General features: G+C 40.8%; 1 protein-coding gene across 1 annotated transcript in view; it reads right to left on the bottom strand.

The window, feature by feature from the left end:
- tsnare1 (T-SNARE Domain Containing 1) overlaps positions 1-14,245 on the bottom strand; it is a 259,358-nt gene that overhangs the window by 202,331 nt on the left and 42,782 nt on the right. Inside the window, exon 2 of the mRNA XM_041988457.1 lies at positions 254-374. Within this exon, the coding sequence (XP_041844391.1) occupies positions 254-338 (85 nt within the window). The 5' untranslated portion in view covers positions 339-374. The remainder of the gene's footprint in view (positions 1-253; positions 375-14,245) is intronic.

Below are 14,245 nucleotides of genomic sequence, written 5' to 3'. Positions count from 1 at the left end.
ATTCTGCTGTCATGATGTTGGACAGGACTGGTTTTAAAAAACAGAGTATGCAACCTACAGTGGTTCTGAGATCATGTGTAAATTGTAAAAAGGCCTTGTTGGGGGTAAAAAATCATATTAGTTGTCATGGGAACCCAACAAGGAAGAGACAAAAAAAAAGGTTGTTACATTTTGAAAATACTGCATCTTTAAGATGAAGCTCACATCTTCTGAAAGGCCAATTCTGAAGAAAGAAATAGGTATTTTTTCTTACCAACCGGCTGGTAGCCCTGCCTGGTAGGGCCTCCAAATGGGTTCCGACTGCCAAAGGAGCTTCCATCTATGGACCCATAAGACATTCTGTCTGAGTTTTGTGGCCTGTTGGCTGCAAGTGCCTGGAGAAGGAAAAAAATGACAGGAATCAAACAGGAGAAAACAATTCATTTTTTCTTTCAGTCTGCAAGCCTTAAAACGAAGGCACTCCCAACGCTGACAGTGAGAGGAGAAGTAAATATGGCTTGTTTAATGTATTAAGACATAAACCCTGTACAAATGGCATTGCTGGAGGAGGACTTATAATGAAGTTTTTACAACTTCTTACTATTTCTGTCAATTTCAGACTAATGCTGTTTATTACAGAGAAAGAATCATTTTCAACTTTTTATTTCCTGTGACATAACAGATGTAAGAGGTGTTCTGAGGTGTAAAGGTCCAGTGTGTAAGGATTACTGACATCTAGTGGTAACGACAGTTATATCACAGCTGTGAATGTACGGTGGCAGTCAGTGGCCAAAATTCTTCCGGACATAAAGATGTTTTCATGTGGGAGTGGATCCAGTGACCACAGGTGCAGCGATGACTGCACTGCAGGTAACTACTCCAAAACTGTGTACATGTACTGTCTTCTTCTATGGTCCTTTTAATGTGTTACTTTTCCGAACGAAGCTCTGGCTCCTATATTATCAGCTTCACACAGAGCTGTTTGTCCATTCAGAGACACCGTAGTAAAAGAAGTGTGGCAGCTGCTGTGTTTGTGGACCCAAGGTAAGTAAATATAAATGATTGATTAACTAGTCCAGAAAATTAACTAGTTATCCTGAGATGGAAATTTAAAAATGTAATAAACGAGCAAAAAAAAAAAAAAGTTGGAACAGGAGTAACAAAAGGCTGGAAAAGTAACTGGTACAAACCAGAAACACCTGGAGGAGCATTTGAAAACTAATCAGGTTACCTGGCAACAGGTCAGTAACATGACTGGGTATAAAAAGAGCATTTCAGAGAGGCAGAGTCTCTTACATGGAAAGATGGACAGAGGTTCACCAATCTGAGACCAACTGGATCTAAAACTGTGGAACAATTTCAGAAAAATGTTCCTCACACTTTGAAGATCCTCCATCTACAGTGTAGAATATCATCAGAAGATTCACAGAATCCGTAGGAATCTGTGTGCATGGGACAAGGCTGGATGCTGGTGATCTTCTGCATTAAAAGCAGACATGATTCTCTACTGGAACTACTTTTTACACCGTGCTGAACATCACCCTGGAACTACTTTTTACACCGTGCTGAACATCACCCTGGAACTACTTTTTACACCGTGCTGAACATCACCCTGGAACTACTTTTTACACCGTGCTGAACATCACCCTGGAACTACTTTTTACACCGTGCTGAACATCACCCTGGAACTACTTTTTACACCGTGCTGAACATCACCCTGGAACTACTTTTTACACCGTGCTGAACATCACCCTGGAACTACTTTTTACACCGTGCTGAACATCACCCTGGAACTACTTTTTACACCGTGCTGAACATCACCCTGGAACTACTTTTTACACCATGCTGAACACCACCCTGGAACTATTCTTTCCAGACGTGTTGCTGCATCAGATTCACTATCAGCTCATATTTGCATCACATGTCTCAGTTTCATCCTCTGACATGTTGTTTATCTTCTACTGGGAATAAAATATGAGATGATGAAATCTGGAAATCACTGGATCTATCTTTTTTTGGAATTGTGATTAAAAAAATATTCAAGATTATAAGATCGTAAAACTTAAAAGCTAATGTGCAAAGCTGACGGGGAAAAAAACAAGATTGATTGTGACTGATTACTAAAAATCATGGTGCCTTAATGTGTTTTGGGTTAAAGGTGGATGCTTATATCTACTAAGAAAGGCCATCTGTATTTATGAATCTGTCAGGCTTTTTCCCCTGATTGAAACTACCTTTTGTCTAATACAGTTTTTAAAATGTCCCATTTTAAGTAAAAAGTCATGGAAGATAGCAGAACACATGAATGAGTAAATGACATTTTCAATGCCGTTTTATTTTCTGACATGCAGCTGCTTTCACATCTGCAGACTTGCATCATGTTGACCCCTAATTACTGAAACCGTTTCACAATCAAGATTTATTCAGTCCCCATCAAACTTCTGAGACCAAAACAGCCTCGTCTATCACTTCCATTTCCATTATACTGGAGAAAGCAGCACAACAGATAAGACGACGTGAAAAGGCAGCGTGGTGACATTTATGAAAGAGATTTTTAGAAACAAGTGTTGTAGATGTAACATCAGTTTGTTGGAGGAAATGCAGACTAACAAGCGGTCAGTTATGTCGTGCAAGATGCAGAATAAATGTCACTTAGCTTTTCTTTTCAGGATTAGCTACAGTCATGTGCTCTTGCTTTGTATTCGGCTCTTTAACACAAAGCCAGGGCTTGTTCTGTACAGACATCACTATTACTTTGGAAGTCAAATGTTATTACAGCTGATAAGAACAGATGCCATTTGAATAATTATCCAAACTCACCAGAGCTAATGATCTACTAAGATACTCAAGGATTATCTGTTTTATGAATGGTGCCCATATTTATGGTTTCATGAACATAATAATAATAATAATAATAATAATAATAATAATTTAATATGTTTTCTTTATTAATCCTGGTAGGGAAATTCAGCTCTGCATTTGAACCATTTCTAGACCTTTGTCTATATGACTCCAAATCCAATATTTGGAGTTGCAGTTAAACCGTCTTCTTTCCAGAGGAAAGCTTCTAACTGAGCAGAATGATGAGGGAGTATCTAAATGGCAGCCCTTGTAAGTGATTTTCTCAACATGATGTAAACTCGAGATGATGATTGTCCCTGTTCTTTAGATGAAGAGTAGAGTTATTTGATTCTTGATAAAACAGGAAACAGCTTCACAGAGCCAGAGCGACCTCTTTTGTGCTGTGTTGAAACTAAGGAACACTGCACAATTACTTATATGTAGACATCCACAACAGTCACATCACAGATTGTGCAATGTCAAATGGGGCTGGAGTTGTCTCGATTGGAGGGCCTCAGATTGGGACCAGTTGAGCTGCCAATACTGGAGAGCCAAGTCAATTTACTGGTACAACGAGAGAAGAGCATTCTCCTTGAGCAAACTGATTTCTCTCAGACTGAGTAAAACAAAGCGGCTGCCTGGATGGTCATGCCTCAATGGTTGGACTAATCCTTTCCCTCATGAGTTCATCATTCATGTACTTGCACACTCATCTCTGTCCAGAGAGATCTGCATATTTGAGCAGTTCCACCTTTCTGGAGAGTATTTTGCAGGGAATTGTGCTTCTGACAGAGCATCACTAAAGGCTGCACATACGGACCAAGCATGACCCAGTATTGCTGACTATTTATTAAAAGGAACACAGACCCCCGCCACCAGCATCCTTTTCTTTTTTTTAATCATTGTTATTGTGTTAAATAAACATCCGTCCCTCCTACAATTGTTTTGAGGACATGGACTGATATCTTTTCACGGCTCTTCTGCAGGACAACCTCCAGCTACAGCTCAATCACTTGCTATAAGTGTGTTTGCTTCGCGCTCAACGCTCCTCCTTTTTCGTAACTCTTCACCATTAACAGAGGCAGCTTTTTTAGTCTTTCTAGAGACACTTGGGGCAGCATTTCTTCATTTCTTGGACAACTTTGGTGCTTCTGCTCTGGTGTCTCTTAGCCGTGGCTGGCTTACTCCAGTCCTGCAAGTGCAGGTGATGCCATACAGACAGGAAGCTGCAACAGTCAGAATACGTTGGACTCCCGTCCAGCTTTTCTTGTTCATTTGACCCAGAAACTGTGAAAAACCTGAGGAATGCAGATCACACCTCAAATGAGAAAAGTCTATGATATTCCAGTCTTTACAGCTGATTCCATATGTGTATTCCACATTGCAGAATGAGGCCTAAAATATGGAGGCTACATGTCAACCTGCATTAGCTGTGCAATTGTATTGTTCCATTCATTGTTTCCGTGTGATCCTCCGCATCCTGCATTCCCCGCTGCAGGATCTTCATGTCTCTCTCACTTCAATGATGTAAAATTCAGATGACTGAGGTTGTTTGGAAAAACATTGGAAATGTATCTGATTTAGGACGACTTATGAACGAAATCTGATTTGTGCAGCTTAGACTGTCATAAAAAAGATCAGATGTGGGTCACATATGGACAACAAAGGCAGAATTAACGCACTTTTACCTGAAGAGTGAACGTAGCCAATGACATTGCTGTTGTTCAGTTAGCTTACTGCTCTTATCTGGTTTCAGGGACTAGTACAAGTAAAAATTGCCTGCATAGTTATAAAAGTTGACAACATTGCCCGATAATGGTGCCCAGTGGAAGCATATAAAGAATAAACAGTAGTGGACCAAGCACTGAACCTTGTGGGACACCATAACTGTGTCTGAAGTAGGGCGAGGACTGGTCATGTACGTGGACAAACTAGAGCCGATTCCTGACTTAAACCAGGCTAGTGCGGCTTCCTTTCATCCCAATAACATTTTCAAGCCTTTGCAATGGAAACGATGTGGTCAGCTGTGTCGAATGCAGCTCTGAGATCTAGTAGAACAAGTATCGACACAAAGATCGTTGGTCATTTTCAGCAGAGTGGTTTCAGTGTGATGATGAGATGTAAATCCTGTCTCAGCATTTCTTGCAGATGATTGATCAGTTGATTGCCAACTGTTTGTTTGTGAAAGCTGCCTTCACATTATTCTCTCTGTGTTCTGTTTTTATGCTGCAGGATCTTACACTGAGTCATTTACATTTTTTAACCTAACTAGGTCAGCACGTGTCCTAATAAATGAGTTAGAGGCTCTTTTTTTTTTTTTTTTTTTTTTTTTTTTTTTTTTTTTTTTTTTTTTTTTACCATATTTCTGCAAGGTCACTGTTAAATGTGGGAGTAGATCATAGTGGAACTTGTGCAGCTGGAGCCATCAAACATCCAGAGTGAATATTTCATAGTCGGGCTCTTTAGGATGTTATCCCATAACCCACTTACTGGAGAAGAGGTGCAGAGGGCACAGAATACTAATCAGGATGCTGCAGAAAAGGTCAGTTCATCATGAGAACATGTGTTTGACCTGCGGCCAGAGACACACAGATGAAACTCTAATCAACAAATCTTTCTCAGAACTCCTCTCCGGGCATTTCAGCTGTTCCACCAAAGGTCAGAGTGTGATTCTGGTCAAGTGGCCAAAGCTCCTTCCCCAACCGTGAAAGACAAGCATTCAGACAAGCAGCAGAATGTGATTACACCCATGCTAGTCCCCATGCTGCCCATTGTTGCGTAGAAAGCAGTGAATCCAGCCTTCAGTTGTGGCATTACAGGAGCTGAGCAGGGAGGAAAATTCATTGGGCCACGAGAAGGTTTAATCCGATTAATTTCCATTGAAGAGGGAGATTAATTACTTTTGGCAGTCCACAAACAATCTTCAGTCTGCTTGATTTCAAGCCCAGTGACTGTGGATCATTTCCCCTCTGAAGTGTGAACAGGCATCTCGCTGGACTGCTTCATGAACTGCACTCATGGATGTGCATTCATATTCACACACATGAGAAGAAACCTCACACTCACACCTCAAACCTTTCACTCCCTCATGTGTTTACCTAGTGTCTAAAACAAGAGCGGAATGAGATTACAGGAGAGCTGATGACATAAAAGCTAAAGCCATAGCAGCAGTCCCAGTGGTGTTATCAGACCTAGTCCTGATCATTACCAATGATTAAAGACACTGCTAATATAAAACAATCCCTTAAAAATTTCCTTCTTACATTTCCTGTTAAAATGCTGTTTGCTATAATAAAAGGTTGGATTATACTCAAGGAACAAACAGTATCATTACACAACTGTTTCTCTTCAGCCCAGCTAAGATTATGGGTGTGTGATGCAGAAAAGAAAATAACACTATTGATTTAAACTTTTTGAAATGAACAATAAGGAGACGGTAAAATGAAAAACAAGGCTGCATCAATGGAAATGCAGCCGTATGTTTTTACAATCCAGCTGAAACTTTATGTACAGAGCAGCAGCTAACCGTCCACTGGTAAAACTGATGTTATTAAACAGAGCAGGTGGGAACATCCAGACAGAATGCTCATATCTCTCTCTCTCTCTCACACACACACACATCACACACACACAGTAGCTATTAGTTAGTTTGTTTATACTGCTGCAATGTCATTTCAAGACCATCGATTGAGCTGCACACAGACAAATAAACATGTAACTGATAAATGACGAATTTAACTGAATCCCAGTTTAATTTCAGGAAATGTGGTTGGGATTGGACACCTCCCTGGTGAGGTGTTCCTGGCACGGCCCACTGGGAGGAGACCCTGGGGAAGATCCAGGACATGCTAGAGGGAGTATGTCTCTTGACTTGCTTGGGAACCCCTCAAGATTGACACCCCCTCCCTCTCCTGGTGGACTTTTTCCTTCCAGGTTGTGGTTCTGATGGAGTTTTTCCTTCCTGGTTCTGGTCCTGATGGAGTTTTTCCTTCCTGGTTCTTGTCCTGATGGAGGTTTTCCTTCCAGGTCATGGTCCTGATGGAGGTTTTCCTTCCAGGTTCTGGTCCTGATGGAGGTTTTCCTTCCAGGTCATGGTCCTGATGGAGGTTTTCCTTCCAGGTTCTGGTCCTGATGGAGGTTTTCCTTCCAGGTCATGGTCCTGATGGAGGTTTTCCTTCCAGGTTCTGGTCCTGATGGAGACATCTTGCTGCCCATTAGCCTAGCATTAGCACTCTTCCAAGCTTCTGAGCTTTAGCTAAATGCTACATGCAGGCTTCAGCTGTGTGTAGGCCACGCACACGGAGCGCTGAAGATAAAAGAACTAAGAAAAATGTTGCAGTTTCTCTTAAAAATGCTTCAGTCCCTGTGATTTATAGGTATTCAAAAGCTGCTGTGGATAGGTGTGTAACTAAAAAAAGTTAGAATAAAAAAAACAATAAAAGTCAAAGCTAAGAGCAAGAGCAGGCAGCAAGCAAGTGCATCAGACCCCTCTCTGTGGACCCAGCTCCTGGTTTGGCTTCAGGAGGCCGAACCTTTGAACTTTCCTCTCCACTTCAAAGACAGTGGAAGTTTTTCTTCCTGGTTCGGATGTAGGTTTTTGTTCCTGGTTCTGATGGAGGTTTTTCATCCTGATTCTGATGGAGGCTTTTATCCTGGTTCTGATGGAGGCTTTTATCCTGGGTCTGATGGAGGTTTTTCTCCCTGGCTCTGATGGAGGTTTTCCTCTCCACTATCTCCTCGTGCAGGTCTGGATGGAGGATTGAATCAAAGAGAAGATTTAATCCAATCCGCTGGTTTCCTTAGCTCGGTTATTATTCTATGAACTGGTTTAAATCAACACAGTTATTATAAAGTGGACCAATGAAGATAATATAATGGATGTGTTTTAATTGGATTATAACTGGACTTTTACAAATTGGATTGAATTGGACAATGGAGAAATCTCAGAGAAGAGGTGGGATGAAGATGATTGGATTAGCTGTTGTTAAGGGGCGCTAAAGAGAAAAAGAAATCTTCAATTTTTCTCTTGGCTTCCTTATAAAATGTAATCAAATAAATTCTAATGAAATTAAATCTAAAGAAGGGCTGACATGTTGGCAAAAACACATTTAAACTTTTTCTGAAAAAAAGTGGCTTTGTGATGCTAGCATCAGTCCCGGTCGAAGGTAATGTGGAACCCCAGGCGAAGCTCAACTGTGGTGCCCCCAAAACAGAATATGCAAAAAATGCAAATAGACTGAAGAGTCCATGTTTCTTATTTCAGTCTCTTCAGTCAGTCTTATTTTTGTGTTTTAAATAATGCTTCATAAGTTTTGCTACAGGTTAGCGACCAGCCGAGTCTTCTTCTGCTTATTAGAGTTTGTTGATCAACTAGCTGCAACAATACCATCACCAAGTGGTGGGAAGCTGCATTGCAACTCATCTTCTCACTACATCAGTTTGGCGAAGTATGAAACCTGCAATGTGAAGATCGCCTTGTGTTAACGGCTGCGGGTAGATTTGACTTGCAAAGTCCTGCTACACAGCTGAGAGCTGTCTGACAGTTTCCAGTTATCTGGTAAGACGGCAGCAACCCATTTAGCCGTTGTTCAGGGTCAGAAGGCAGTCTGGAAAATAAAATCCCATTCTTAGGATGTCGACTGGAACATCCAAAGGCACAACATGGATGTCCCAGTCAACATTATTATTATTATACGTTATTATACATTATTATTACCATTATTTGTTTCTAACACGAAAAGCTAGCTGTAGCAGCTGAGCCGGTAGCAGTATGCCTGCTTTGTTTATCTTTTTGCCACCCATGAATGCTGGCGACGTGCAGGTCACATGATCAGTGATGAAAACTGAAAATGGTCCATAGGAAAGACCAGCAGTTCTAGAAGGCACGGTACACTCATAAGAAAGCACTGCTGTAGTCTTCTTTCAAAGCTTCTGTGGTTATATAGACTGTATCTTAATGTGATCAGTCCAATTAAAGCTACTCTCACCTAGATAGTTTTGTTTCACAATTTATCTAGTTTTTTTTATTTATCAGTTTCACAGAATTTCATCTTCTTACTCCTTCTCGAAACTTTACATTTCCATACATCTAATATGGCTTCTGTGGCAATTTGACAGCCCACAAAAACCCAGGAGGTGAAAGCTTTTTGCTGGTGTAGAAAATGCTGCTTTTGTGCACAGAAAGCCAAAGCTTGTAAAGAAAAATAAGCCCTTTCACTGGTAAACAGAGTACAAGTAAGGTAGAGCAGTGTGCACCATTGTGTGACACTGCAGGACACAGAAGGATGGTAAATACAGGCAGAATGACAAGATCCACAGCTACTCACTACCCCCACTGGTTTTCATTCAGTCCTCCACTCCTTTCACAGCTGTCATTATCAGCAGCACAAGGCTTAGCTTAGCCTGAGCAGGCAACTGAGCAGAAATAAGCCCACGCCCTGGACACAAATGCTGCTTTTATCACAAACAAGCATGGGCCAACCTGAGGCACTGGTGTGTGAGCATGCTTATCGATGTGGATGATTTTGAAGGCAGACATTATTATTTGCAGATAGAAGTGACGAGTAACTGTCATTATTATTCAACCCTATTTCTTTCAAACATTTTCTTGCAAAGCAAAATTTTTAGTCATGATTATGTGAAAAGCTTTAAAAAGAGCTTAAGCTTCCACCAAGGCGCACTGTATCTGGCACCGCCATGTTAACATGGTCACTGAGTGTGACAAAATTATCAAAAGCTCTTCAAATGCTTAAAATGCAGAGTGCCGTGTGCACACCAACACTGTTGGAGGGCTTCAACTGAGCTCTGTCAAATCAAAAGCACATGATCAAACAGGACTTTTCTTTCCGTTTGTTGCTCTAATGTGACCAATTAAGCATTTGATTATAACTATATATAACAGTCTCCAATAACACCAGAAGAAGTCTCTAGATTTGTTGCTAGTTGCTTCTTTGAACTATAGTCACTAGACGGGTCTGACAACTCGCTGCATATAGCACCAACATACCAGAAACCATGCACTGAAAAACTTTCCACATTGTTTCGAACACAAACTGCAATTTGTGCATTAATTGTTTTTTAATGAGAAAAAAAAATCTCAGCTAAAACGCCATCAAAAACAAAATGGCCGTTTGATTTTTATGACTTGTATTGGGAGCGTTATCATTGAATACTGAACAAGAGGCAACAAAAAAATTAATAAATAAAAATAAATAAATAAAATCAGAAGCAAATGGTAAAATAAATGAGGTAGGCTCAGAAACAAAACATAGCAGGACCTCATGTGGTTTATTGTTTTATATGAACTGAATGTAAAACGGTCACAAACAAACCTCTGTGGAGATTTACAGCCAAACAACAGCTGGGAGCGTCTTTAAAATTAAATAATCACATTTTAAAAGGTAGAAATTTGTGTAATAAGATATCCAGGAGAGGTAAAGGTACACTACAGGGTGTGCAGAATTATTAGGCAAGTTGTATTTTTGAGGATTAATTTTATTATAGAACAACAACTATGTTCGCAATGAACACAAAAGACTCATAAATATAAAAGCTGAATATTTTTGGAAGTTGGAGTGGGGCCTTTTTAGTTTTAGTATCTTAGGAGGATATTTCTGTGTGTGCAGGTGACTATTACTGTGCATAATTATTAGGCAACTTAACAAAAACCAAATATATACCCATTTCACTTATTTATTTTCACCAGGGAAACCAATATAACAACTCAAAATTTACAAATATACATTTCTGGCATTCAAAAACAAAACAAAAACAACTCAGTGACCAATATAACCACCTTTCTTTGCGAGGACACTCAAAAGCCTGCCATCCATAGATTCTGTCAGTGTCTTGATCTGTTCACGATCAACATTGCGTGCAGCAGCAACCACAGCCTTCCAGACCCTGTTCAGAGAGGTGTACTGTTTTCCCTCCCTGTAGATCTCACATTTGATGAGGGACCACAGGTTCTCTATGGGGTTAAGATCAGGTGAACAAAGAGGCCATGTCATTACTTTTTCTTCTTTTAGACCTTTTCTGGCCAGCCACGCAGTGGAGTACTTGGATGCGTGTGATGGAGCATTGTCCTGCATGAAAATCATGTTTTTCTTGAACGATGCTGACTTCTTCCTGTACCACTGCTTGAAGAAGGTGTCTTCCAGAAACTGGCAGTAGGACTGGGAGTTGAGCTTGACTCCATCCTCAACCCGAAAAGGTCCCACTAGCTCATCTTTGATGATACCAGCCCATACCAGTATCCCACCTCCACCTTGCTGGCGTCTGAGTCGGAGTGGAGCTCTCTGCCCTGTACTGATCCAGCCACGGGCCCATCCATCTGGCCCATCAAGACTCACTCTCATTTCATCAGTCCATAAAACCTTAGAAAAATCAGTCTTATGATATTTCTTGGCCCAGTCTTGACGTTTTATCTTGTGTGTCTTGTTCAGTGGTGGTCGTTTTTCAGCCTTCCTTACCTTGGCCATGTCCCTGAGTATTGCACACCTTGTGCTTCTTGGCACTCCAGTGATGTTGCAGCTCTGAAATATGGCAAAACTGGTGGCCAATGGCATCTTGGCAGCTTCACGCTTGATTTTCCTCAGTTCATGGGCAGGTATTTTGCGCCTTGTTTTTTCAACACGCTTCTTGCGACCCTGTTGACTATTTTGAATGAAACGCTTGATTGTTTGATGATCACGCCTCAAAAGCTTGGCAATTTTAAGAGTGCTGCATCCCTCTGCAAGACATCTCACTACTTTTGACTTTTCAGAGTCCGTCAAATCTCTCTTCTGACCCATTTTGCCAAAGGAATGGAAGTTGCATAATAATTATGCACACCTGATATAGGGTGTTGATGTCATTAGACCACACCCCTTCTCATTACAGAGATGCACGTCACCTGATATGCTTAACTGGTAGTAGGCTTTCAAGCCTGTACCGGTTGGAATAGGACAACATGCATAAAGGATGATGTGGTCAAAATACTCATTTGCCTAATAATTCTGCACACAGTGTATTGCTGAATCAAGCTCTTGCAATCTCATTCACCATCACTGTCCTTGCTCAGCGTTTTTCACCCAGAGCCCAACGTGGAGTTTTCTCCCTGGAAAACCACTTATCAAGTCCTGAAGTCCGGCTTTCTATTCTATCAGCTGTTCTATTATATATTATCTCCAATCATGTAATGTCATGTGTAATAGCATCACAATCATTATTTATGGTGGCCTCTCACTATTTTGTTTTACTTAACGGTGCTTTCAGTGATTTCACCAACAATGTGAAGGAAAACTGATCTGACTACCAATCGTCCACGTCATTGTTTCTCTCATGTAGCAGTTCGCTAATCATTTGCCTGCGTTGATTATTTGACTAAAACAACAGTAAAATTAATCAAATCCAGAGTTTTCTTCAGGAATAAGAGCTAATATGGAGCAAAGTGAGCTAGCTTATATGGACAAAGTTTAGAAGAGACAACAAGCTGATGATCCACAACTTTCCATCAGACGAACTAACTGACCACCTCGCCTCTGAAAGAACTGGGTGACGTACTGTCCACCCCTCTTGTTCTGGATGAGTGAATTTGGACTGTACTCTTCTTATGGTTTATTATTGTGGCCACCAAGGGTGCATCGGTCAGAATGCATGAAGATAAGAGACTTGCTTGAACTTGAATTATTTATTGTAGTTGAGCAAGTTAAACAAGGAGATGACCATCTGGAGGCTTATTGGTAGAGCCTGTGTAGGTTTTCGAATGTGTGTGGTTTCTGAAGCAGAAACATAACATGACAGCAAATTAGCCATACATATCTATTAGTTTGCTGTATAATTCACAACCAACACTATAATAATTACAATAACATATTCCACATGAAAACTCAGCCGAGGTTATGGAACAGCATGACAGAAAATAATATAATAATCTACAATGTAAGCTAACATACGAAAATCGCTGTTCGAGTCTGCTGAACCAGACTGGCATATTGCAGTAACAGCCTTATCCAATTAAATAAACATAATGTTAAACTGTAGCAGATCAAATATACTCACTGTTGCATGAACGCACACGGTCACAAATGAAAGCAAAAGAAAACCCAACCGAAACAGTCACTCCTTAAAACGAACTTTTGCCGCTACACTCTGTACATCTACTTTTCCTTTTTTCTGGAGAGGGAGAGCGCAGTGAGGCTCCGCCCGTCTAGTTCATGAGCAATCTATTAATCCGCCAATAACAGACACTCTTCGTTACACCTCTGTTCCCCCCCAGTCTCAGCTTTTTCTTTTCTTTTTAAACTTCCTGATTTTTGAGGCATCCTGCCGTCTTACCATCCACTCGCTGTCTGTGGTGCTGGTGGAGCAGCTAATGGAGCAGCTGAAGGAGCAGGTGGACTGAACCGTTTAAGGGAAATCTAGAGGGGGAGTCGGTGTTTAGAAATGTTTCCAAAACAAAGACACTAAGTGGTACCAATGCATTGTAACTAAAATGTTTGCGTGATTGTAAGTTTATTATTGAGTATTAGATCATTGTTAATATTAAAATTGCACTGATGTCTCTAAAGTCTCTAGATTTGTCAGTCATGGCCCCCTAGAATCCTTCTCCTTTACCCCCTTTTCGATGCCCCAGCCCCCGGAGCTGGGCATGTTAACGCGTCAATAACGCATTAATTAATTAATGCCATTAGGTTTTATTCCACCTTAACACAGTTTTTTTTTCCCCCAAAGTTCTTCTGACTGGGTCTGAACACAAGAAAACCAAATGCAGAGGCTGCAGTCCATAGCTCGTCCTCCATGTCTGGTCCTCCTGCAGCAGTGCGTTTGAGAGAGTGGGTTGATTAAAATGAAACGTAATTTGTTTTTTGTTTTTTTAAACTAAAGGCGGTTTTATCCTGGTGGATAGACATTTTGAGGCAAGACAGCAAAGGTGAAACATTTTCTCAGTATGTTTTACAATGGTGAAGCATAAATCGGGTCTTCTTCTGCCTCTGGTTCGGTGAATCTTGGTCGTAGCGAGATGAAACTTCCAGCTGTGGAATCTGTGAGATGTGAGCTTTCAGTAGAGGAGTCGTTTGTTCGTGTTCATGGGGAAACATCATCTGTGTTTACATGTGTGTTCAGACTTCATGTACCTGGTCTTTTAATTATTGTTTTCTTAACTGTGTTTGTTGGTGATAGAAATGGTTTTACTGAGCTGGTAGCTGAGATTCTGGACTTTCTGTGGATACCACACATGTTTATAATTACATCTACAGACCTGACGCTACACCTGATGGAGATGTTAACCCCTTAACTCCCGGTAGCTGAGGCTGCAGGTGCAGAGGTGAAGCTAAACAGTCAAGCAAAGAATGAAAGGTTAGAGAATTTATAGGTCAGAAATCTGGATAATGAAGCAGTGAAGGTGCATGGATGGAAGTTATTGTGCATATAGTGAATATTT

The sequence above is a fragment of the Melanotaenia boesemani genome, chromosome 6, assembly GCF_017639745.1.
Source record: "Melanotaenia boesemani isolate fMelBoe1 chromosome 6, fMelBoe1.pri, whole genome shotgun sequence".
Lineage (NCBI taxonomy): Eukaryota > Metazoa > Chordata > Actinopteri > Atheriniformes > Melanotaeniidae > Melanotaenia > Melanotaenia boesemani.
Note: the sequence above shows the minus strand (reverse complement) of the source record. Positions and strands in the feature narration are given on the sequence as shown.